Source organism: Suncus etruscus, chromosome 2 (assembly GCF_024139225.1).
Source record: "Suncus etruscus isolate mSunEtr1 chromosome 2, mSunEtr1.pri.cur, whole genome shotgun sequence".
NCBI classification, from domain to species: Eukaryota; Metazoa; Chordata; class Mammalia; order Eulipotyphla; family Soricidae; genus Suncus; species Suncus etruscus.
Window position 1 is genome coordinate 133,241,597 of NC_064849.1, and position 27,507 is coordinate 133,269,103.

General features: G+C 43.6%; 1 protein-coding gene across 1 annotated transcript; it reads left to right on the forward strand.

Annotated features, from left to right (window-relative positions):
- The first annotated feature begins 457 nt into the window (after nucleotides 1-457).
- Nucleotides 458-22,639, forward strand: F2R (coagulation factor II thrombin receptor). The gene is made up of 2 exons (XM_049766277.1): nucleotides 458-801; nucleotides 21,447-22,639. The coding sequence occupies exons 1-2, from the start codon at nucleotides 711-713 to the stop codon at nucleotides 22,637-22,639; spliced, it is 1,284 nt and encodes a 427-aa protein (XP_049622234.1). The 5' UTR covers nucleotides 458-710.
- The last annotated feature ends 4,868 nt before the right edge of the window (nucleotides 22,640-27,507 follow it).

Sequence of the window (27,507 nt, forward strand, 5' to 3'; positions counted from 1 at the left end):
AACACAAGTCACTTTGCAATGTGTAGCTCAAAGCCCAATTAACTCCCTTGCTGGCTGCTCGAGCAAGATCAAGCACTAGACACGAGGTGGGGAGATCCCTGGTATTCCGGGGCGCATACTGGGTCTTGGGGTTAGCTGGTAAATTCTTTGCACCGCAAGAAGAAAGTAAGACTTCGGCTCAAGTGCCCAGTTCCAGACTGGGTCACGGGAGCTTTGTAGGTCAAAGGTGCCCAGAGGAAAACTAGTTTGGAATCCGGGCAGCGGGCACCCGGAGCAGAAGGCTGGGGGCCGGGCCGGAGCGCGCGGAGCGAGCCCAGACAAGGTCCAGGCGCCCGGGGGCAGCTCGTTTGCAGAAGGCCAGGGAGGTGGTGGCCAGGCGGTGGCCGTGCCGAGGCGCACGTTGCGCGCCGGGGGGCGCCCTTCCCTTCCCTTCCCTTCCCCGCTGCCCGGGTTAGGCTGCTCGCCCCGGTCCCGCCTCCGTGCACGCCCCTGCCCCGCCGAGCGCCGCCAGACCCGCGGGGCCGGTGGGGCTACGGGCAGCCTCATCCGCACCCTGCTTTGTCTGGGTGGGCCGCTGGTGCCCCGGGAAGGAGCGAGACCGCGCCGAGCCCACCGAGCCGTCCGTCCGGCTGTCCGTCGGGAGCGGGGAGAGCGCCGATTCCGGCCGGGCCGCCCGCGCGCGCACCGCGTCCAACCTCGTCCGCCGGACAATGGGGCCGCGGCGGCTGCTGCTGCTCGTGGCCGCCGGGCTCAGTCTCTGCGCTCCCCTGGTGTCCGCCCGCAACCGAAGCCTCCCACCAGGTGAGAGCTGTCTCCGGCTTGCCCAGCCTGACCTCCCCCGGGCTCCCCCGCGAGAAGGGGCTTCCACGGAGGAAGATCGCTTCTAGGGGTGGATTCTATTGCATCTTCTCTTCTGTCTGGGTGTGTGTATGGTGGTCAGAGCCGGGGGGTGCTGGTCACGCCTCCCTGTCCCAGTTCTCCCTCTCCCCAAACCTCCAAACTTCACCAGGTGTGGTATACCTACCCTTTGGGCCCCTTCGCGGGCTCCCCCAGCTGTCCCCTAGACTCAGATTTGGAGGCTACAGTGAGTGAGCCAGGAATCTGGAACTGGGTCGAGGGGGTCCAGGGGTCAGGTTTTCCTGGGGAAGTCTGCAGCCCCGGTGTCGCATTTGTTACACCGCTCAGTGGACTGTTTCTCCCAGGGTCACCATCACCCCTAAAAGTAAGGGCCCCACGTTGGTCCATCCATAAATACAGGCTGGTCTTTGCACTCTGAACCCGAAGAATCATCCCACGAAAGCTTTGTTGATATTGTTTTTCTGGCACGTTTTAAGGGACTGGCAAGACAAAGTTAAGCGCCCTGGCATACTGAGTAGTGTGAGAGGCCGAGATCGTGGCTGTTACTGGGAAGTTTTGTAAATTTTCTAGACTCCTCATTCCATTTCCTATCCTGGAGCCCCAGAGAGTTTAGGAAAGGTTTCCCCAGTCAGAGTAGGAGCCTGGGCCTCACGACTTTGATGTTCAGCTATGGGCTTGCTACAAGGAGGAATTGCTCACCAGTTTCCCACTAAGTGTTATTCCCTTTACTGCTTTCTTTCTTTTTTTTAAATATCTGACTTCTTAATCAAATAAACGTATTTCCCAACATCTTTCGAAAAGTAAAGCATCTACTTATTGTTCCTTTTTTCAAAGACACTAGAAAGAGACAAAACAGCTTGTTTCTTTATAGCGTGAGCTTGTGCTTTAAGTCTTGAGCCGCTTTTTCCTCTGTGCAGAAATAAATTCTGCCAGTTTCTCTTATCTGGGCGTAGCTGTGCTCTCTGTATTGCTTAGTGCAGTGGTGGGCAATCTTTTTTTTTTTTTCAACTTTTTTTTTCAGCCAAATCTCGCCCAAACCACGATTGAAATTAATTTTGATAGCCACACAGGGCGCGCGCTGACAGAGGCTAGGAGCAGAGTCCTGACCCCTGAGCGGCCGCCCAGCACACAGAAAAGCCGTATTAAAAAGTGTAAAGAGCCGCATGTGGCTCCCGAGCCGTGGCTTGCCGACCACTGGCTTAGTGGATGTTTCAAGATTTAGGGACACACGATGCTCCATCTCACACTCACAGTGAGTCAAACAGGTTGCTTTGGGGACAATTAAGAGCCCCCAGAGGATCTCAAAGTTCTACAGGAACTAAGATCGCTTGCCTGTGAGTTACCGGAGCTTTATCTCTTGGGGTCTTCAGGGAAGCGGAAAAACTGACAAATTGTGGGTAGTGATCGATGATGTCAGATAACATTTTGTGAAGTTTTTTCATTGGGGCAGGTTCATAGCATACAAATTGTTGCAGTTTGGATGATGGGAAAAGGAAGGGTGAGAAGATACATGGTGTCTGTGAGCTCCAGTGCTCCCTTCCAGCTGTCCCCCTGAAAGACTTGGGTCCAATGGGGGGGACTCAAATTAAGGCTGTTGAATCCTGTGCTATGCCCCACTTCCTTGTGAATATTAATGGTGCTAAGGTACACAGCTCTGGTATGGCTAGGAAGATAACTAAGCAAACAATGGCTAATTACCCCCCACTGGCTTCTGGATCCGCTTTGGGAGGGAGAGATCGGAGGATGGAAAACCAATACTCTCAATGGCGTCATTTCTTTCACCCCAGACCAGGTAGTGCAGTGACCTCATTCCCTCATTCCGCTTTCCAAAACCCTGTTAGGTGAGTATTTAAACCACTTCATTCTGCTACTGAAAAATAGAGCTCAGCTCTATTTCAGCATGGGCTGTACCTCCAGGCACTAGTGGGGAGCAATAAGGAAGTCCAGATTGCGGCTGGCTTTAGAGTTCAATATCATTAATATTTAGAGTGCAATAGCACCAATCCCCCAAAGGCCTCATTTTTAGTATCATGATACACCAGCAGTTCTAAGCACAGCTGTCATAATCAGTCATGTATAAGAAGATCTGTGTGTGAGGCACCAGCCTGAGGAACCCCAACAGTGGAACTAGCCTCTACCCACCTTTTCGTCCCCACTCATTTGGGGATTTGCTGCATTACCTCTTCATGTGTGTCTCTTCTCTCTGTTTATAAACTTTTCTTTATCCCAGGGGCCCCAACCATTTGTTCATTCAGTGAGCCATTTATTTACTTGTCTTTGGAATTTATTTGTCTTTGTAATAGAAGAGTAATACATGGTATTCCAAGTGATGTGTGTGATTGGAGTGTAGACCAACACCAACTCATGTAGATGCTGTTCTGTGTCAGTTGTGCCAGCAATAAAGTAAAAGCATAGTTTTTATAAGGCTCTGAAGGGAAGAAGGGCTCAAGAAGAGCTACAGGGACTCTGGCAGAAGGATTGGGTGAGTCCCACCTGCTTTCTTCATGCTCATACGAAATAACCCAGTTCTGTAGCATAGAGTGAGGATCCCCTCTCCATTGCAAGGTAGGTCTCCCTCGTTGCTTTCTAACCCTATACAGACCCTTCCTTCAGTACAGAAGTCATTACATTACTGTACCTTACTCAGTTCTATCTCAACTTCTTAAACTGGATTGCAGTGGGGTTACAAAAATTTTTAATGTGTTTTAAAATACACCTCTTTAAAGTTTAATTGTTAGGGGTAAGAGGAGTGGTATTGTTGGATCATATGGGAGCTCTAGGTTTTTGAAGGCTATTCATATTGTGTTCCAGAAAGGTGGAGTAGATGGCATTCTCACCATCAATGAATGAGAGTTACACCAGGAGTAATTTCTGAGTGCAGAGCCAGGAGTAAACCCTGGGCACTATTGGGTGTGACTCCAAAGCCTAAAATAAAACAAAATAAAGTAAATAAAAATATATATTAGTAAATCTTTGACATGCATACCAGTTTTATAGACCTGCATACCCAAGTTCATGCAAAAAGAATTCAAGCAAAATGGAATTGTGAGTGGACAAGTCTAAGAGACCTTGCTCTGGTTTTCTGAATTCGGCTTTTTGACACTTGTGGACTTGCAGGCCGGAAGCAAGCAGCTGCAGTGTTTCCTCTCCTAGGAGACTAGGTTCTTGCTCCAGTTCCCACCTCTCCTGTGGTCGGGATGCCCTCCCACCTACGCCTGCAGGCTCACACCAAATTAAAAAATGACTGTCCAACCCTTTCCCCCAGCTCATCATCCTGCTGAGGCTTACTGCCCCTATTCTTGCTCTGATGTCTCCTACCTAAAAATATAGATGTCATCCCAGTTTTTCAAGTGTGAATACAGACCAAAAATCATTTAGTTTAGGTAACAGGGGCTCTGGCCTTTGACCACGGGCCTCTCCCTTTTCAGTTTCAACTTCCTCTGCCACCTCTCATAGATCGGGAATCCTCCACACCTGCAGCTCCTCTTGCAGCAGAAAAGTAACCCACATGCTCCCCACAATCTCTAGAGGACAGAGTCTATTCCATTGATTGGTAGGTGGGACCTATCCATAGGCTGCTTATAGATCTGTGTGCCTGGTATGGCTATCCTGCCTTTCCCTGTGCTGGTAATAAAGGAAGGCATTAAAGAGATTCTTCCTCGTGAATATGTGAATTGACTGGCAAGTATTTTTCTACTGCAATAGCTGTCAAAATGAACCTTTCTTTCTCTCCCTTCTCTCCCTCTCACCCTTTCTTCATTTTGTTCTCTCTCTTTATCTTTTTATCTCTCTCATGCATTCATTCCTCAATGATTATGACTTTATTCTTTATATATTTTTGTTTGGGGGCCATACATACTGTGCTGGGCTCAGCTGGCAGGACTTGAAAGGGACCCTATGAGATGCCAGAGATCAAACCAGGCTTATCTGCATGCAAGGCAAGTGCCTTATCCCTGGTACTCTCTGTCCCCTAGGCTTTTTGTAGGACATTCTAAGAAAGTGGGTCTTCTTCCTTGTATAAAGGATTTCTTCTTTCTTTTTTTTGTTTTGTTTTGTTTTTGTTTTTTGGGCCACACCCTTCAGTGCTCAGGGGTTCCTCCTGGCTATCTGCTCAGAAATAGCTCCTGGCAGGCAGGCACGGGGGGACCATATAGGACGCTGGGATTCCAACCAACCACCTTGGGTCCTGGATTGGCTGTTTGCATGGCAAACACCGCTGTGCTATCTCTCCGGCCCCAGATTTCTTCTTTCTTTATGAGCCATCTTAGCTCTATGTTGGAATATTCTCTGCTGTTTGCCTTCCTCCCACTAGTCCACCCTACTACAATCTTTATCCTTTAGCACTTCTTGGCTAATGATGTCCAAGTAAATTGGCTACTATGAGGTTAACCTATAATTTCTCAACAGCTGTGAATTGCTCCTTTTCCCAAAATGCACTAGCCAGTCTCCTTCTCTGTATTTTCCCTGTTTTTCACACCTCCCTTGGTCATCTTCATGCCTCCTGTAATTCTCACAAACTGGAATCCAGATACTCCTTGAATTGGTTGGAGTTCCATGGTCAAGACATTGTCTCTGAGTATTGCCTGAGTATATGATGGCAGAGCACATGTCTGCATCTCCCCTCTTGAGTTGTGTACTTTCAAACTTTAATTCTGAGATGTGTACTGTCGACTCTCTGTGTCATTAGAAAAGGTTGTGCACATGTGTGTTGCCAGTCCATGCATATGGTTCCTGCACCTACATGTTACCTGCATTGCCTCTCCTGAGATGTGGAATATCATACTTAAACTCTGGGACATGTACAGGGCTTTCTTAGTCTTTGGAAAATCCTATGCTCTACCGTGAGTGCTTTTCTCTCTCTTTCTTATCCTCTCACCCCACTTCCTCAGTCTCCCCAAATAAAACCTGTTTTACTTTAAAAAAAAAAAGCAATATGGTGTCTCTGAGGACTGAGTTTCTGACTTTTCCACTTTCACCATTTCACACAGAACTCATCTCTCTTAGCTGCTTACATTTCTCTCTTAGGGTTGGGGCAGATGTCATCTTCCAGACAGAGCACAGGAGGCTCTCCTGCAGTTCTTGGCCAAACATATCAGCTGCAGTGAGAACTTAAAAGTGCAGTGATACCCATGCACTAAGGGGCCTTGCCACTATCTCCAGGGGTTCAAGGTCCCTGATTAAGGGACCACAAAGTGCCAAAAGTCCAACTGGAGTCCACCAGCATGTGAAGGAAGCACCATACTCCTGTTCTTTGATTCTCACCCCCTGACTTATTGTTTTTGTTTGAGGGCCACACCCAGCAATACTCATGTGCTACTACTCCTGGGTCTGAAGTCAGTCATTTATCCTGGAGGTACTCAGGGGACCATATCAGATGCCAGAAATCCAAACCTGGTCATCTTGCTACCTGCAAGATGAATGCCCTTCCCACTATACTTTCTCTCTCAGATTTTTTTTTTTTGCTTTTGGGCCACACCCAGCATTATTCAGGGGTTACTCCTGTACTCTTGGCCCTGTGCTCAGAAAGTCCTCCTCGCATGCTAGGAGGACCATATGGGATGAATCTGGTTGGACCATGTTCAAGGCAAATGTCCTACCTGCTGTGCTATCACTCTATCCCCTCCCAATTGTGTTTTTAAATTGAAGAAACAGAGCTGGGGAGATGGCTCAAAAGACTGAGCCAGGAGTAACCCCTGAGTGCTGCTGATGTGGCCCCAAACCCAAACAAACCAAAAAAAAATGTATATAGCTTAGAGCTATAGAGATATTCCAGGAGGTAAGGTGCTTGCCTTGCACACAGTAATCTGAGTTCTATTCCTGTCACTCAAATGGTTCCCTGGAATCCCTGAACATAGCCAAGTGTAAACCCTGAGCACTGCTAATGGTAACCCAAAAAGACAAAAATAAATAGATAAATAAATATAAGTATATAGTTTAATGCCTTTAGTTTATATACAACGTTGCCCAACCACCACTCTGATATTTTCTTTTTTTCTCCACCTCCCTTTGTTGTTGCTGTGTGATGGTGGAAGCTGAGCTCACACAAGCCAGTCTATGGTGCTTATTGTCTCTCAGTATCTCAGACTTTTACACCCTGTGGGGAGATATCACTACACACTTCAGTGGAGGGCTCATGCATCAATGGCTGTACCCTGGAGCTCCCACACTTTATTGTCAGGGTTTCCCTACAGCAGTGCCAACCAGGACATGCCCACTGGGAAGGACTTGAAATGCCAACCTTCCAAGGCAGGTACTCTCAGCTACTGAGTCATCCCTGACCCCCAAAATATTTCATCCTCCCTAAAGGAAGCCCCATTCTCCTCAGTTCACAAGTCCTGACAACTACCAAATTGCTCTGTTGGCTGCAGGGTCCCAGATACTGTCATTCCACACAACAGGCTTTTGTACACAAAATGTGGGGGGGGGACCCCTTAACTTGTTTGCATGTGTCTGTGGACTCTCCCTTTGTTTCAGTTTCCTATTTCAGGAAACAGGCTTTTTTTCTTCTTTTTTGCTTATTTATTTATTTTCGGGTTTGGAGCCACAACTATTGGTGCTCAAGGCTTACTCCTGGTTCTGCAGGGATCACTCTTGGCAAGCTAGAAGAGCCATAGAGGGTACCAAAGATGGAACTGTGTCTGTCTCATGCAAGACAAGTGCCCTACCCACTGGTTTTCTTTTAACTGTGATGTGAATAATGAAGATGCTGCAGTTTCTGCGTTCGGCACTTTCAGTTTCAGGTTTATTTCCTTTTTTTCCTAGAATACCTAGATGTGCCATTCTCTGCAGACTGCACTTGTTTTTACTGGGCATGAACTTCGGCTTCCTTCTAATTCCCTTTCCCACTTTGATCTTGAGATACTCCTTGGAGAAACCCACTGACTGTACTTTAGGGCCTCATTTTCCTCCATTACAACCATGTTTTGCCATTTAAAATGCCATAACATTTAAATGGCAGCAAAATTTCAGCGGATAAAGTGCTTGCTTTGCACATTGCTGACACAAGCTCTATCCCTGACACCACTTATGGTACTTAAACAATTCCAGGATTGATCCGTGGGCATAGAGACAGGAATAATCCTTGAACACTGCCAGATGAGGCCTCAAAACAAATAAATGCTATTCAGGGACTAGAGAGATAGTACAGGGTTCTTGCCTTATACTCAACTAACCCTGGTTCCATCCCCAGCAAGCTTACAGCCCCCAGAGCATCACCAGGAGTGACCTCTGAGCACAGAGCCAGAATTAAGCTTTCAGTACAGTACTTTGAGCTGTGGTCCAAAAACAAATTAAAAGTAACCAAAAGGCCATTACAGTGGTCTAGGGACATGACTCAAAATCTAGGGCAATTGCTTTGCTTGTGAGAGTCCTAGGTTCAATCTCTGGGATCTCATAGTTTCTTGAGTCTCACTGGAAAAAACTCGAGCGCTGCTTAGTGGACTCCCTAGTCCCACAAAATAAGTTTTCCCATTTTTAATTTAATTTAAATATTGTGATGTACAAAGTTGTTCGTAATATAGTCGTTTCAGGTATTCAATATTCCAACAGCAACTCCACCACCAGTGTAACCTTCCCTCCACCAATGTCCCAATTTACTTACCCACCCACCCCCACTGTGCCCCTTTAGCTTGCACAAAATAATTACTTTATATTGTTCGTTTAACATATATATTATATTGGTGTTGCTGAAGTTATTGTTTGAAGATTTGCTGAGCTGTTAGGTGCTCACTGAGCTACTGTTTTTCTTTTCTAATTGATCTTAATGGACTTCTACCTAATTTTTCATCTAATTTTCTGTGTTCCAACTGGGCTGTCAGTATTGTGACCCTCGGAGCTGTTGTGCACTTGGATATGTGGCCCACGTTACCACAGCTATATCACTAGGATGATTAAGCACCATGGCATATGGGCCAATTAGGTTAAGTCTGTCAGTGGCTTCTCTCCAAAATCAGTCTTAGTATCAGACCCTTTAAATGTGAGCAGAAGTAGGTGTGGGTGGGTAGAGTGTTGGACATCCCCACCAGGGCAGGGACTGGGCCTGCCCCATCCTGAAAAAACTCAATTGGACCCAGAGACCCAGCCTACCAGGTTTGGAATAACAGTAGATTCTCTCTGAAAACCCTAAAAACCATTTTTAATGCTGCTACAGAAATGGAGATGTGGCTCACTGGTAGAACATTCGCCTTACATGAGTACAAACCTGAGTTTACTCCCCTACAAGGATATAAGGAGACAGATTTTAAATGAATCTAGCCCTTTGAAATAAAAGAAATCATTTACTCTTGAAAATATACTTATTGGGCGGCCGGAGCAATAGCACAGCTGATGGGTAAACCTAGCATATGGCCAACCCAAATTGGATCCCCGGCATCCCATATAGTCCCCCATGCCTACCAGGAATGATTTCTGAGGCAAAGCTAGGAGTCAACCCTGAGTGCCTCTGGATGTGACTCCCAAACCAAAACAAAACAAACAAAAAATAAAGTGTTTTCTTTATCTGGGAGTTGGGGATTGTGGTGGCAGTGGCTCCGCAGCAATACTTGGGAGCCTATAGGCTACTTTCAGAGATAACTGGCCCAGCAGTGAGAGAGGCACATGGCTCCATTCTTGATATGGGGAACACCAGGCTGGAAGGCCATGCAGTACTAAGGTCACTCTTGAGATCTTGCATGCCTGCCCTTTGGACTATCTCCCCCAACCACCTAAAGTATATTTCTCACAGTACTTTGGTCAGAAAGTAGAAGCTGGAAAACATTCACCAATACTTTTACTTAACTTCTGCTTTAATTCATCTCAGACTTAAAATATAAATTGACTACAGAATGGCCATTATTCAAGTTAAATAAACAAAAAATAAAAAACCCAATAAGTACATATAAGTATAATATACATACATATGTGTGTGTGTGTGTGTATATATATATATATATATATATATATATATATATATATATATATATATATATACACATATTGGTTGGGCCACATAAGGCAAACACCTAACTGCTGTGCTATCACTCTGGCCCCCAAAATATACTTTACTTTGTGACACAGTATGTTATATGTATACAGAATGAATACCTGGCTAAGTGTATTGTATGTACAAATATGAAGCAACTTTAACAGTCACCTCTACCACATGCATTTCAATATTCTCTACACACGTTTATCATTTAAAGGCTGTTAGAGTTCTGCGGATTGCTCTTATCACCACTAGCAAATCTCTGCTGTCAGCTAGCTCAGGACCTTCCTGTGTCTCAAAAGTTCCACCTCTGGAAAGTCCCTTTTGTGTCCTTTATAGCTGTTGAACTGCTGTCTCGAGTCTGGTTTGTCTGAGTCGCCGTTTATAAACTGCTGTAGGATTTGGGTGGAGTTGGGATGGAAATAGCTTGGTCTGGGAGGAATTAGTAGAAAATAGTGGAAAAGGATTACTCACATCCTTGTTCTTTTTATTTTTCTTAATATTTTTTAAATTTCATTAAAAACGTGCTTCCTGCACATTTGGTGTCCCTTTTACTTCTGGTCTAGGAGAAAGGGTGATCTGAGGAATCATAGTCTCAGGAATCAGAGCTTGGGCCCTGTGTGTTTGGTGCAGAACAGACCTGGAGGAATTGGAGAGCTAGGTTATTTAACTCATTCCCAGAGAGGCTGAAGAGGGAAAGGATTGCTCTCTCCCAACCCCACATGTCCTCCAGAGATTCATCCTTATCCCACACACTTATCCCTTCCCTTTAGTACTATACACTTCCCTCTAGTACTCTGCCTGACTGCTGTGACTTTGAACAAGCCAGCAGCCTGTAACTTTTTCTAGTTGGGTTTTCTTTGCCTATACCTGGACTCTCCTCTCTTGTGTCCACCATAGTTTGGTTTTCAGCTGTGACTTGGTGCAGATGGGGGGGATAGGGGGAATGGCTGATGACTTGTCTTTTCTTATTCTGCTGACACTTTTTTTTTCTTTTCTTTTTTTTGATTTTTGGGTAACACCGGCAGCGCTCAGGGGTTACTCCTGGCTCTGCGCTCAGAAATCGCTCCTGGCAGGCTCAGGAGACCATATGGGATGCCGGGAATCAAACCAAGGTCTATCTGAGGTTGGCCTCAAGCAAGGAAAATGTCCTACCACTGTGCTATCTCTCCAGCCCCCCTGCTGACACTTTTTACCTGACCATCTACCCTTCTGTTCTGTTCAGCAGCAGCAATGTTTGTTCATGTAATGATCTTGCTTCTGCTCCATCTGAAACAATGTTTTTAGACTTGTTTTTCTCTTTGCCCTTGACTCTGTAGGATGGGGTGTCACCAAGGTCAGAGGTGCCCCTGCATCATCATGTGGACACAGCCTTAGGCACTGTCACCTCGATTAAACCTTTCATAAGACCCTGTACTTTCTGCTGGAGTTTAAAAAGGACAGATTACTTTTGCTTGGTGAAATGCTTTGAGAAAATGATATTATTTTAAAAGCATTTTATGAAGTTCAAGTCTCTTTTCACCATCAATTCTCAGGGTTTACTCCTGGTTCTATGCTCAGGGATCACTCCTGGCAAGGCTCAGGGGACCATATGGATTGCCAAGCAAGTAGCCTCAGTAACTATATCTCCAGCTCCAAATATTTTATTTTCATACTTCAATTTTTCCATATTCTAGGAAAAAATAAAACTTTTAAGGAATTGTTATGAAGTTCTCCATATGTAAAAGTATGTTCCTACAAAACTTGCAAGTGAATTTGCAAAATTGAGTCAACATACAAATGAAAATCCTTCCCATTATTTTTAGGAAGGAGAGCGCAATTTGGGCCATACATTGAGGTTCTAGGAGGTACTTATAGCAGTTCTTGAGGGACCATATGGTACCAGGGATTGAACCAAGCTCAGCTTCATGCAAAATCTTAATCACTGTGCTATCTCTCCAGCCCCAACTTTTAGTGGCGAGTAAACATGCTCATACAAACATTTGTATTACTTTTTACTTTTGTTTGTTTTTTGTTTGTTTGTTTTTAGGTCACACCCAGTGGCACTCAGGGGTTACTCCTGGCTCTGCGCTTAGAAATTACTCCTGGAAAGCTCATAGGACCATATAGGATTCCAGGGACCTAACTGGGGTTGGCCGTGTGCAAGGCAAACACCATACCCGCTGTGCTATTCCTCTGTCCCTATGTTACTTTTTATTGTGGAAATTTGAAACAGTTATAATTACCCCATTTATTTTTTTGATTTTTGGGGGGCTGTGCCACTGTTGCTCAAAGATTATTCATGATGGTGCTTGGGGGACCATACATAGTTCTGGAGATAGAACCAGAGTTGATGGTATGCAAAATACTCACTTAAGCCTGTACTATTTTTCTGCCCAACCTCTATATTTGGTTTTTGGGTCACACCCGGCAGCGTTCAGGGGTTACTCCTGGTTCTATGCTCAGAAATCACCCCTGGGAGGGTCGGGGGACCATATGGGATGCCAGGATGTCCAACCACCGACCTTCTGCATGAAAGGCAAACGCCTTACCTCCATGCTATCTTTCCGGTCTCTCCCCCTATATTTTTAACCTCTACCTTTCCTTTCCTTCTCCTCCAACAGGACAGATTTCAACCAAATTCTAGTCATCATATAATTTTATCCACAAATTCTTCAGTATACTTAGAGAAAAGAAAATTTTCACATACTTACAATATGGCCTTGCTATGAGTTGCCAGGAACCAAATCCATGTTGGCCATGTGTAAGGCCAGTGCCCTACCACTGTGGTGTGACTACAGCCCCATGATTGCATTTTTGAATTGATGTGCTTTAGTCCAGAGCAAATGAGGCTCCAGGGCATTTGGTGAATAAGTGTTTCCTGAAGTTTCTAATCTGTTAAGTTTCCCTCTCCCTTTTGGTGGCTGTTTATTATTCATGGAAACAGGGTCCTTTATTTCTCAGACTTGCTCATGGATGAGTTGGTCTGCTGTAGCCAGTGGGTACGTGGAGAGTTCTGAGCTTTATCTGTCATGCTCACGTGGAGACCCGATTAGCTTCAGGTTTCAGTTTGGGCAATATTTGCTCTGCAGCGCTGCCATATGGATTTTCTACCCCCATCATCTCCAGCTTGCTTCTCTCTGAAACTCAAGTGTGTCCATGTCAGTCGAGCTGCAAGTGCTTTCCCGTCAATGATGCACCTAATCGCTTTAGCAGCTGCTGCTGATCACTGGATGGATGGAAGCCATTATTTCACCAGAAACAGCAAACCCGCGTATTTCTGAGTCTGCATTTTTTTTTGGGGGGGGCACACCCTGCGATGCTCAGTGGTTAGTCCTGGCTGTCTGCTCAGAAATAGCTCCTGGCAGGCACGGGGGACCATATGGGACACCGGGATTCGAACCAACCACCTTTGGTCCTGGATTGGCTGCTTGCAAGGCAAACGCCACTGTGCTATCTCTCCGGGCCCCTGAGTCTGCATTTTTAACTGGAATTATCACAGACAGAATTTCCCTCTGTTGGCTCTTTGGATTTTCTGTATTATGGTCTATAGAGAAGAGGCAAGGGACATGCTGGGATCTTGCTTTTACTAGGATTTGTTTTAGTTTTGGGGTCACATCCAGCAGTGCTCAGGGATTACTCCTGGCTCTGAACTCAGAAGTCACTCCTGACAGGCTTGAGGGATTATATAGGATGCTGAGGATCAAATCCTGGTCGGTACCAGGTCAGCCGCGTGCAAGGCAAATGCCCTGCCATACCACTGTGCTATCACTCCCGGCCCTTTTACCAGTTTTCAGACTGGATTTTTCATATTCTTCAGCAATGATCACCAGGCTTTATTTTCCTTTGAGTATCATTGTGAACTCATGGATCCAAATATCTACTGCAAATTTTATTTGTTTCTGTGAATTTCCACTGTTGCTTTTGATTGTGAATAATGTTGTCTTTGGTGGATAGGAGTCCCTTCAGATGGACATCAGAATCTTTCTGTCATGATGTAAATACCCTTTGAAGATGTTTAATGTGATTTTGTCTATTTTGTCTTCAGATCTAAACTCTGGAATCTGTCAGGTCTTTTTGGGGGTTGGGTGTGGAATGGAGTTCGTAGTGTCCTTGGACCATATTCAGCAGTGCTCTGGACTACTCCTGCCTTGATGTTTGAGGGGCCATTCTCGCTAGTAGTCAGGGACTATGCAATGCTGGGCATCCTCCATGCAAAGCCTGCTTGCTGCTTGCTCTATCTCCTAGCTGCAACCCGTTCTTTAAGGTTGTTTGCATTGGGAAATGGTGTTTCCACCATTGGAATGGTGAGTGTTCAGATTTGGATGCTGCATTGATAGAGCTCATGCTTCATTATTTCCCCCATCATCATCATCTTTATTTCTCTATTTCCTATACTATGGATGCACCGTGAAAAATGCTGGGCACAGCTATCCTGCTTTACCCTGTGTGAAATTGTGAGTTATGTCCTGGGACTTGTGCTTTGTGAATTTCACTCCAGACACATGTGCCCTAGAGGGCAGAGCTGAGTCAGAGTGAGGTTGACAAGGTCTGCACCCTACAAGCACAAGGCATCTTGAAAGGGCATCACCGCTCAGTTTCCTGGTCCCATCTCATCAAAGTCAAGATAAAAAAAAAAGCTAAAAGTTCTTTAAGTTTCCAGAGAATAAGATCATATATAAGTTTTCTCACAATATGCTATATCCAATTGCAAAAATTAGTCTAGGGGCCAGTGAGAAAACACAATAAGCTAAGCACATGATTTGCATGCAGAATAACCCTGGCACCACATGGTTTCCTGAGCACTGTCAGGTATAACAGAAACAAAAACTAAACATATGAAACCAAAATTAGTCTAGGGCTATTTAGTCTATAGAGAAATCTACATTAGTAAAATCTAGTAAGGATCCTGAGACATCTTACCAGGTTCTTTTTTTTTTTTTTTTTCCATTGTGAAACCATAGCATAGCAACAAAAACACAGATGAATCACAAAGCTTTTGGCGCATGGACAGGCACTTTCTCCTTGACCTATGAGCTGTGCTTGAACTGCAGGAAAAGGGATTGAGTCCAACTCGAATTTCAGCCTGGAGGCATGAGCTAGCTTAGCCTTAGCTAGTCACCTGGAATTGGTTTTGTTCTTTCTTTAATGACACTAGTATATTTATTAAAAATGTGTTCATGTTCTTTAACTTCATAAAAAGAATATCAAGCCCATACATACCTCAGATGGAGGCAGGATGATACCCTAGATGACTCTTTCCTACTGTGGGTAGTATCGTCATTTCCTTTCTTTCCACAAGAGTACAGGAATTATGGGGTTGAGGGGGAGTTGTAGTCCATTGATGCAGTTAGAGTACACTTAGTTCTCTCGAGGAAGGTAGATTTTCAGGATTTGAGTAATTTCTAAAATGGAGTTAGTAAGTCAGATATGTTTGGGAGGCCCTGCCTTAAACAATGAAATTTACTGGTGGTGCTGCCTTCCTCCTCGGCCCAAGTCTGCAAATGTTTTGAGTTTCAGTTTTTGTCATAAACATCATACTTTCCCAGGAGGCCAAGCAAGGGAGAAATTTTGAAAATAATTTTTTATTGCTAGTTTTAAATACAATCTAATGATAGTTTTATTTCGTGAACAAGTGATCATATCTAAGAGCTTAGTTCTTAGTATTCACATCATGTTCAGATTGTACTACTGCTTTAGATGGTGCTTTGAATCAATTGTGTGTATATGTGTGTACATAAAAGCAACAAAAGTCCTCCGTCTGGCCAGGTTTCTAAAACTGCAGAAGATAGAATTGTGTTATTTTCAGGCACCACTGCATAAGCATTTTTATTTTGATATTTTGATTCCTGGATAACATCCAGGCTCAGGGATTATTCCCAGCAATATTTGGGTACCAGGTGATGTTACAGATTAAACTCAGACATCCTGTGTGCAAAGAATATGCTCCCCTTGAGTGCTCTCTCCCTCTCCGTCTGTCTGTCTCTGTATGTTTCTCTCCCTCTCCCTCCCTCTCTCTCTCTCTCTCTCTCTCTCTCTCTCTCTCTCTCTCTCGCTCTCTCACTCTCTCTCTCTCTCTCTCGCTCTCTCTCTTCTTCTCACTCTCCCTCTCTCTCCCTCTGCATCAGCATTTTATTTATTTTGTGGTGGGACTAGGGTACTCTCAAGAATAGGGTACTACTCTCAAGGAGGCCCCAAACCCCTCTTCGTAATTTAATTTGAGGGCCTAAGGGTGCCTGTGAGAGACCAGAGATGCCATAGATTACCTGGGCTACCTGAGCAGTGTGCCAATGTCAGGGACTGAACTGGGGTAAGAAACAAGGCATGTACTCTCTTCAGACCTGTCCGCACTGCGGTGGGGGAGGGAGCGGAAGAAGCCCACACCCAGCGGTGCTCAGGACTTACTCCTGGTGCTACACTCAGGGATCACTCCTGATGCCCTCAGGAGACCATATATAGTGCAAAATAAATCCATCCACGGTATTTGCAACCCCAGGTGAGCGGATCCCAGGTGAGCGGATCTGAAACTGAGTAGCCATGAAGAATTACCAAGCCAGTCATAGGGACCACATGAGGTCTTACCTCTCGTCAAATCGAAACTTCTCTTTATTTACCAGTTAAAATCCTCACTGTCTGGGTGGGGGAGGGTTAGGAGAGAGACAAAAGTACCTATAAGTCAGTCTACTTTTACATGTCAACAAGATAGGTGAAAAGGAAAAAGGAAGCTGGGGAACGCCTTTGAGTAAAGGCAGAATGTTCCAACAATGTAGTGCTGGGGGATCAAACCTAGATCAACTGTCTATAGGACAAGCACTATACCTGTTCTCTACTCTGTACTCTGTCTGGCCCTGTGTCAGTATTTTTTGTTTGTTTGTTTGTTTTTGGGTCACACCCGGCAGCGCTCGGGGTTACTCCTGGCCTTATGCTCAGAAATCACCCCTGGCAGGCTCAGGGGACCATATAGGATGCCGGGATTTAAACCACCGACCTTCTGCATGCAAGACATGCCTTACCTCCATGCTATCTCTCTGGCCCCTGTGTCAGTATTTTTAAGGACACATATCTCTGTGGTATTAGAATTTCAGAGTTTGCTTGTTTTATTTTTCTTTCTACTCCCATGCACTTGTTGTGACACTGAAAAGTAGTATCATATTTCATAGGGTGTCATATCTCTACTGATAACAGTGACAGGCCACCTTATGACTGAATCATTGTGTGTCCAGAGCAAATTAGTATCACAATAGGAAGAAAGTTGAAATTTAACTTATAGTTCTGAATGCTGGGTACTGAAATTATCACAATCTGTTCATACCCTTGATGATTCTAAAAAAGACATTGTTAAATAGGAGTGAAGTGAAATCTTGATTCCACTAGAGCTTTAAATAACTCAGAATTATTCATGGAGGGGTCAGAAGCGCATGCCTTACATGAGCAGGATTCTTAATTCAAGCTCCTTAGCCACATGCCTTCCCCATAGTCTCAGCACTATAAGAATGACCCTGAGAGCCCCCAGCATGGCTGGCACCATTGAACTGTTTGGTCAGATATAATCAGGAGTAGCCCCCCTCTGCACTGCTTGGGTGTTGATCCCCAAAATTAAATTTAAAAAATCAATGAGAGTTAGCAAATAATTGAACCTAAAAGCAAACTACACTGAAGTGAGAGGGGAAGGGAAATAACAAGTCTTATGTTGATTCATTTTTATCTGGTATAAAGTGAAGACATTTCCCAACTCACATGAGCTACTTCAGTTAATTGGTTCACCAGGTACTGGAATTCCTTTGAATGATTCTGACACTAGTTCCCAGGGATCAAATGACAGCTGACAAAGTCAATATTAGAATGTGAATCTGTGATTAAGAAGACACTTTAGGGGCCGGGTGGTGGCGCTGGAGGTAAGGTGCCTGCCTTGCCTGCGCTAGCCTAGGATGGACCGCGGTTCGATCCCCCGGCGTCCCATATGGTCCCCCAAGAAGCCAGGAGCAACTTCTGAGCGCATAGCCAGGAGTAACCCCTGAGCATCACAGGGTGTGGCCCAAAAACCAAAAAAAAAAAAAAAAAAAAAAAAGAAGACACTTTATTAACAAGGATATGGAAACAACCTATGTTCCATTGACAGAAACAACAACAATAAAAACCACAGTATGAGGGAGGAAATAATAAAACTTAAAGCAGAAATTAGTAAACTGGAAACCCAAAACAATCCAAAAGATTAATGAAAGCAGAATTGGTCCTTTGACAAAATAAACAAGATCAATAAACAACTAACAAGACTCACCAAAAAAGAAAGTCCTAATAAACTGAATCAGAAATGAAAGGGTGGTATGTCAAAACTGACACTACAAGAACTCAAAGGATAATTAGAGATTATTTTGAGACTCTTTATGCCACAAAATGGGAGAATCTGGAAGAAATAGATAAAACCTTGGACTCCTTTAACTTCCCAAGGTTGAACCAAGATGATTTGGAATATCTGAACAGACCATTACTATTGAGGAAATTTAAATGGAAATCAAAAGGCTTACCAAAAACAAAAGCCCAGGTCCAGATGTAATCACTAGTAAATTCTTTCAGACCTTTAAAGAGGACCTACTGCTAACCCTTTTCATCTCTTCCAGGAAATTCAAGAAACAGAAACACTCCCAAACTAACATCACCTTTATACCAAAAGCAGAGACTCCACAAAAATAGAGAATTACAGGCCAATATTCTTGATGAACACAGATGCAAAGATCCTCAACAAAATACTAGCTAACAGAATTCAACAATTTATCAAAAATATCCTATATCATGACCAAGTGGGGATGCAAGGTTGCTTTAACAAAGGCAAGTCAGGGCCGGAGTGGTGATGCAGCAGTAGGGTGTTTGCCTTGCACACAGATAACCTAAGACGAACTGTGGTTTGATCTCCCATCCTATATGGTCCCCCAAGCCAGGAGCGATTTCTGAGCACATAGCCAGGAATAAACCCTGAGCATCATCTGGTATGCCCCCCCCCAAAAAAAAACAAAAACAAAACAAAAAGCCATAGGTACGTTAATCAACATAATACACCATATCAATAAAAGAAAAAGAAAAAATCATATAATCATAGCAACAGATATAGAGAAAGCATTTGACAAGATACAACATCTGTCATGATAAAAACTCTCAACAAGATGAAAATTGAAGAAATTTTCCTCAATATAGTAAAAGCCACTTACCACAATCCCACAGCAGACATTATACAAAATGGGGAAAAATTTAAAGTCTTTCTTCTAAGATCTGGTACAAGACAAGGTTGCTCATTCTCCCATTTATATTCAATATAGGATTGGAAGTATTTTACATAGTAATTAAGCAAGAAAAAGATATCAAGGAAATCCACATAAGAAAGGAAAAAGTCAAACTCTCCTAACTGCAGATGAAAAATCCTAAAGACAACAAAAATGCTTCTAGAAACAATAGATTTGTATAGTAAAGTTTGTGCCTCTGAAAATCAAGTATCTGGTAACCAACTTAACAAATGAGGTGAATGACCTATACAAAGAAAACTACAAAATGCTAATTCAAGAAACATAAAACACAACAACATGAAAGCACAACCCCTGTTCATGGTTTGGGAGAAGCAATAATATAGTCAGCCAACCTGGATTCATCCTCAGCATTCAGTATGGTCCTCCAAGCATGGCCAGGAGTGATTCCCCTAAGCACAATCAGGTGTGGCCCCAAAACTAATCATAATAGTAATAATAATAATATGGCAATGCTCCCCAAAGCATTGTACAGATTTAGTGCAATCCCTATAATGATACCCATGACATTTTCAAAGAAATAGATCAAACACTTCTAAAATTCATATGGAATAATGAACTTCCATGAATAGCTAAAACAATCTTTGGGAAAAAGAAGATGGGAGGCATCACTTCCCTCAACTTCAAACTGTGCTTTAGAGGCAGACTGCGGGAGGGTGAGAGGGAAGCTGGGGACATTTGTGGTGGGAAATGTGCACTGGTGAAAGGATGGAAGCTGTGCATTGTATGACTAAAACTCAATCATGAACAACTTTTGAACTGTTATCTCACAGTGATTCAAAAAAAATATTTAAAAAATAAAATAAAAGCTCAGTCTGCTGCTAAGCCTTTAACTTTTACTTCTAATTGTATTCAAGAGTCAGGCAGGCATGGCATCTGTCTTTGTGCTTGCAACGTTCTGAAACTGAGCTGAGGAAGGATCAGCTGTGACCATAGCTGCACTCCTCTGCTAAGGAAGGACTCAGGAAAATGAGTGAGGTGTTAAGTGTCATATGCTTAAGTGTGAAGATAACTTGAGGATAGCCTTAGATCTGAATGTAACAAGAGATTGGAGCCATTCTATAACAACAGGAGACTACTTGTGCCTACTAATGTTCTTTGCCAGCCTTTGGGTCTTCCTTTAGTGTATCTCTGGCTCCGTAGCTTCAAAGAAGTACCTCAACTTTCCTTGTGGAATGTTTTTTATTGGGTAACATGTGTGTTCAGGGTTGGCCATAAATTCAAATAGATTAAATGTTTCTGTGGTGGAATTTGGAGGTATGAGATGTTTCTTTGAGGAGCAGCATTTGGAAAGTGTGTGCTTATGCCCAAATAGAATGGACATGATCAAATATATAATGCCCTGATCAAATATGTAATTTATCTGTGCATTTCCTGCATTTACCTGGACTCTACTAGTAAGATACCAAAAAAAGGGGGGGGGGGGCTTTGTTGCATTCAGCCCTTAGGATGGGCTTGGATGGTGAATGGAGGCCTTTGTCCTTAGGCCCTGGCCACGTGGCTCCATCCCCCATTAACCGGCTTGTCAGCAACTTCAGGTGGTCGCGGTGGGAATCAGACTCACTCAGACAGGCTTCATGAGAGATAACATCTTTATTCGCCCTGGCCATCACGTGTGTGGCCTATGTCATAAACCTATTTAAGCATCTGCCATTTTTAGCTAGCCCTGCATCTTAACTTCTTTCATCCATGTCACCTCCAGCCTCCATCCTGGCAAAAGACCCTAATCCCTTGGGTCAAAGGCCTTACCTAACCTTCCCAAGACCCCTCCCAGGAATGGGCGGGGTCTTGCAGGTACAGATACCCGTAATATCTGCCCAAGACTCCTCCCAGAGATGGGCAGGATCTTGCAGGTAGTTACACAAATCCAGGGTGGAGTCACAGAGGGTGGAACTTGTTTATTTTGCAGTCAATCCTGGTTCAATCCCTGAGCACTGCGGCTGGAGAGATAGCAAGGAGGTAAGGTGTTTGCCTGACATGCAGAAGGACGTAGTAGTTGGAATCCCTGCATCCCATATGATCCCTGAACCTGCCAGGAGCCATTACTGAGTGTAGAGTAACCCCTGAGCACTGCCAGGTGTGACCTCAAAACCAAAAAATCAATCCCTGAGCACTTTTGGGTGTGGCCCAAACTCTCCAACTCTTCCCCGCCAAAAAGACAAAAAAGTAAAAACAAGCACCAAGAAACCAAGAAATTAGCTCAAAGTAGCCTGCAAGGATAGCAGCTGCCAGTCCAAGAACAAAAAGAAAAAAAAAAAAAAAAGGAGGGGGGGTGGGGAGAAAACAAAACAGAACATGCATTCTGTTCTTATCTCTTTTGTATAATTCCTGTTGGTTTGTTTTTCTTTTTTCAGAGTCTACAAGGACTATTGCAACTGTGGATCCCCGCTCATTTATAATCCAAAATCCCAACGACCACTTTGAACCTATCCCAGTGGATGACTATGAGGAGAAAAATGAAAGTGGGTTCTCAGACAGAAAAAAAACCCTCAATTTGAATAGCACTTTGGAAAAACAGCCTTCTGCTGTCATCTCCAAGGTCGCCTCAGAATACCTCACCAGTGCCTGGCTGAGGCTCTTCATCCCCTCTGTCTACACTGGCGTGTTTGTCATCAGCCTCCCTCTGAATATCATGGCCATCGTGGTGTTTGTCCTGAAGATGAAGATCCAGAAGCCCGCCGTGGTGTATATGTTGCACCTGGCCACCGCAGATGTGCTCTTTGTGTCTGTGCTTCCCTTTAAGATCAGCTATTATTTCTCCGGGAGTGACTGGACGTTTGGATCCGAAATGTGCCGCTTTGTCACGGCCGCCTTTTACTGTAACATGTATGCTTCCATCCTGCTCATGACTGTCATCAGCATTGACCGCTTTCTGGCCGTGGTGTACCCCATGCAGTCCCTCTCCTGGCGCACCCTGGGCAGGGCATCCTTCACCTGTGTGGCCATCTGGGCTATGGCTGTGGCAGGGGTAGTGCCACTGCTGCTCAAAGAACAGACTGTCAAGGTGCCGGAACTCAACATCACCACCTGTCATGACGTGCTGGATAAATCCGTGCTCGAGGGCTACTACGCCTATTACTTTTCTGCCTTCTCTGGAGTCTTCTTCTTTGTGCCGCTGATCATTTCTTCCATCTGTTACGTGTCTATCATTCGCTGCCTGAGCTCTTCCACGGTTGCCAACCGAACCAAGAAGTCCCGTGCTTTGTTCTTGTCAGCTGCTGTCTTCTGTATCTTCATCATCTGCTTTGGACCTACCAACATCCTCCTGATTCTACATTACTCCTTCTTCTCTCCGGATGCCAGCACCGAGACTGCCTACTTTGCCTACCTCCTATGTGTCTGTGTCAGCAGTATCAGCTGTTGCATTGACCCCTTAGTTTACTATTATGCTTCCTCTGATTGCCAGAGGTACCTCTACAGTATCTTATGCTGCAAAGAAAGTTCTGACCCCAGCAGTTACAACAGCAGTGGTCACTTGGTGGCTAGTAAGATAGATACCTGCTCTAGTAACCTGAATAACAGCATTTATAAGAAGCTATTAACTTAGGAAATGGTTTTGCTGATGAGTTAGAAAAAAATATTGGGGGGGGTGAATAATGAGAATTCTGATAGTTCATAGCCCCCCAAAAGCATTTGCTTCATCACCTATGTCAACAAATACATGGTGTGCGTGCTTCCAGTAAGCTTAAGTATTTATGAATTACATGAAAACATAGCAGCTATAGAAACAGTATTTCCAGTGCCACAGTAAACATTTATACCACTTTCGGATATATTTAGGTGGCTTATTTTCTATGTAAATGTTATATATAAATATATGTATGTATACACATTTATGTTGTTTGTTTTACCATTTAGACTAGTCACTTTGCCATCTTCTTTTTGCTCTTGATATTGTAGAAATAAACTCTGATTCTCTGATTAAATAAGCTAAATTAAATTAATTAAACTAATTAAATAAATTAAATATGTGATTAAATAAACTCTGATTTAATCGTTTTAAGTCGGTGGACTTTAACTTCAGAAGATGCTCATAAGTTGGGAGGTATTCTGTTGTTTGGATGTAGAAAGCTTTTGCAAAGAGCTGTATTTTGAAATCTTCCAACAACAGTATTTACATTACAGAGGGAAAAGATAATACTATCTTTCACAGAAAAACTATTTTTCATTTTAAACATGTCAGTGGTTGAATTCAAGTGATATGGAAAGCATTTTTGTAATGTCTTACATATTGTACATGTTGACAGAGAAGTAGTACACATCTCCTGGGGGTCCTTAGATTGGCTTTCATAGCAAATTGCCCTGGAAGAAAAACTCCAAGAAAGGAGTTCAAAAAGAGCCATGGAGGCCCCATTGGAGTCTTAAAATGAGCAGAAGATCTGGACCTCAACAAAACGTGTTCCTTCTGGGGGATGGTTTCTCAAGGGTTGATTCTGGATAACCCTTCTTAGAACTTGCTGGAACAGGACACACTATTCCAGAAGATGGCAAATGTGAAAGGCCTAACTTGAATGACTATAAAATGTCCCATTTTTAAGACTGGAGAGCGGGAGTATGGTTCATTTCCTGCAGTTTCCTTGTAGTACCTCTTATATGGACACATCCAAGCCTGCCATGTGCTCTGACACTCTGATGACAGTGGGCATGTAGTGTGGAATAAGGTGCAGATCTGCCCTCAAAAAGAGCAGAGCCCTTGGGGACGAAGTGGTAGCGCATCGGTAAGGCATTTGCCTTGCAGCACTGACCTAAGATGGACCACGGTTAGATTCCCCCACCCCCACCCCCGCCATCCCATATGGTCCCACAGGCCTGGAATGATTTCTGAGTGCAGAACCAGGAGTAGCCACCAAGCATCACCGGGAGTGGCCCCAAAACAAAACAAAACAAAACAAAAAAAAAAGCAGAGACAACTGGTACACTGAGAGGGAAATTAATAGAATAAATGTCATTCATGCTAGAGAGATAGCACAGTGGTATGGCATTTGCCTTGCACTCAGCCAATTCAGGACAGATGGTGATTCAAATCCCGGCATCATATATGGCCCCTCAAGCTTGCCAGGAGTGATTTCTGAGCACAGAGCCAGGAGTAAGTAACCCCTGAGCACTGCCGGGTATAACCCAAAAACAAAAAAATGTCATTCAATAAAGAAATAATTTTAGTCAGATGCCCCAAGTATATTTTATGGCCTGACGGGTGAAGAACTTTGAACACTTGGGTTACTGCATCCTGTGATTTTAACTAGAGAATAAAACATAATTCAAGAAATACATCCAGAAATTAGTCTTTCCATCTATATGTAACAGATGCTACTTATGTATAAATGTTATGAATGGTTCAAGGATGACTCAAGTGTTTTTTAAATCAATTATGTCAATGTGATTAAAATAGCAGAATTTGAAATCTATGAAAATTATTCTATATTCTGGCCAGAATTTACTGTTGGTAAAGTGCTTGCCTTGCATATGACTGACCCTGGTTATATCTCAGGCACTGCAAATGTTCCTCCAACATATGCCAGGAGCATTAGTTCCTGGGCATTGCTAGATGGGGTCCAAACCGTGTCCCCCTGAAAAAGAAAAGAAAAAATTATTTTAAACTTTTTATTTAGTTTTCTTAAGAATTATGAAATGGGGCCAGAGAGATAGCACGGAGGTAGGGCGTTTGCCTTGCTTCCAGAAGGACTATGGTTCGAATTCTGGCATCCCATATGATCCCCTGAGCCTGCCAGGGGCAATTTCTGAGCGTAGAGCCAGAGCACTGCTAGGTGTGACCCAAAAACAAAAACAAACAAACAAAAAAAAGAATTATGAAATAACTTGAAGGATTTTTTTTTTGTTTATTTGATTTTCAGGCCACACTCAGCAGTGCTCGGGTTACTTCCTAGCTCTACACTCAGGAATCACTCCTGGCAGGCTCATGGAACCTTATGGGATGCTGGGGATCAAACTCAGGTTGGCTGTGTGCGAGGCAAATGCCCTGCCTACTTTACTATCACTCCAACCTCCTGAAGAATCATTTATAACCTCATGACAGTATCAAGAATCAAAATTTTCATGTACTTAACATGATAATTTGAAAACTAGAGGTCAGATTAGAGGGATTATATGCCTTGCACATAGCTGGCCCTGGTTTAGTCCCCAACATGTTATGATTTCCTATACCCCATTAGGAGTGATCCCAGAGCTGAGAGCCAGTACTAATCCCTAAACACAGCTATATGTGTCCCAACCCCCCCCCAAATAAAAGGGAAAAAATAGGTTGACATAAAAATTTTCCTTATGAAAAAGTATGTTGCTATTTTAAACAGAAAATGAGTAAAAACTTAGAAGGCAAACATTTAACTATTTAAAAGAGCAAAGTATTTCCAGATGCCATAAAATAACTTACATAAAGGCATAAATTATGAGTAGAATAATAGGTTTGATTTTTTTTAATTTTCACTATTCATTTTCTCCAACTTTAGAGATTTGTTGTCATTATTTAGTCTTAAAATACTTATAATTTAATGTGATTATTACTACTGTCTGTACTTATAAAATATGTCACTGTTTTTATGTCCTCTCTTTTAAAAACTGTATGTAATCTGTATTAATAAACATGAAAGATTGCTTGGTGTCTGGTACAAATTTTTACTGTCTCATTCAGGGTTCTAGCAGGAAAGCTCCTCTGAAGACTTTGCTGATGAGTGGTTAATGAAAAAAATTATTCTCAGAGGTATTTGTAGGACTAATCAGCATAGGAGGGACTATGAAAACTCAACATAGGAGGGACTATGAAAACAAAGCATACCAGAGTGTAGCAATTGGAGGAAGATACTATGTGCCCTCTGACCTCATTTAATTATTGGAGCCTCCTATTGCTCCTGAACTTAACCCACACCCAGAGCTCAAGGGAATGTGGGTGATGTAGTCCATAAAGGTCAGCTGTTTGGGCCATGAAAATAGATAAGGAAGAAGAAATATCAGTGGAGGGAACCCAAGAACTAGTCTTTACTTTTTAGTAAAGGCGATAGGACGGAAAAATTCAGACATGGTGGAGGGAAGCTGACACTCTGGTGGAGGGTGTGGTGTTGGAATGTTATTTTTGCATAAAGCTGTCGTTATCAGTACTGTAAATCATGGTGCCTAAAATAGAATTTAAAAAAAAATGTTTCCCCAAAAAATGTTTTTTTTTTTTTTGGTTTTTTGTTTTTTTTTTTTTTTTGGGTTTTGGGCCACACCCGGCGGTGCTCAGGGGTTACTCCTGGCTGTCTGCTCAGAAATAGCTCCTGGCAGGCACGGGGGACCATATGGGACACCGGGATTCGAACCAACCACCTTTGGTCCTGGATCGGCTGCTTGCAAGGCAAACGCCGCTGTGCTATCTCTCCGGCCCCCAAAAAATGTTTTAATTCCTTAAAAATGTTAAGATTGTGTCAATGAGAATATGTTTGGATTTCTGGGTTAAAGGCCTCATGAATAGAGTTTGCAGCCATTTTTCTAGTGAAAAAAGAAATTAAATATCTCAATGAAGAGGTCCAAAGACACTGTAGAAATATCCCAAAGGGATTGAACTCTCTCCCAAGCCAGGGAAATTGGAGGAATTCAAAGCAAAATATAAATTACAGAAGGTAAGGTATCTTGCATTCCTCTAAGTCTAACAGAAGTGATCCTGAGCACGGAGCCATGGGTAAACCCTGAGTACCATGAGGTGTGGCCAAAAGCAAAACAGATATGGTCTCATGTCATCTGGTCTGCCCCTTGAGCCACATCTTCCCAGAACACAGAATTTTCAAAATAGAATACAAAGTCTTAAATTTCAGTGTTAGGAGCCAGAACAATAGTACAAGAATTAAGACACTTAACTTGCACACAACCAACTCAAGTTACTCTTGGCTCTGAGCTCAGAAATCGCTCCTGGAAGACTCGGGGGAACATATGGGTTGCTGGGAATTGAACCCAGGCCCGTCTGGGTCAGCTGTGTGCAAGGCAAAGGCAAATGCCCTACCACTGTCCATCCGGCCCACACTTGAAAAAAAAAATTTTTTTTTTTTGGTTTTTGGTTCACACCCAGTGGCACTTAGGGGTTACTCCTGGCTCTATGCTCAGAAATCACTGCTGGCAGGCTGGGGGAACCATATGGGATGCTGGGATTCGAACCACTCCTTGGGGGTGGGGCCTTGTTTTTTATCTCAATAAATGCTAGTCAAGAAGCTTGAGCTGTGAGCTGCCATCTAGGCTTGTGGTTCCACATATCTAGCGACTGGCTTGTGGGTGAACTTCTTGCAGTATGAGTTTCTCATACCTGTGTGGATTATTTATTTCGGAGAATTGCTACCAGACTAGCTTCTCCTACCCTGCCTGGATGGGGGTATGGGATTCCCCTTTCCCCTCTAGGGACTGTGGAACACTCAACCTACCATTCAACAATGTGGC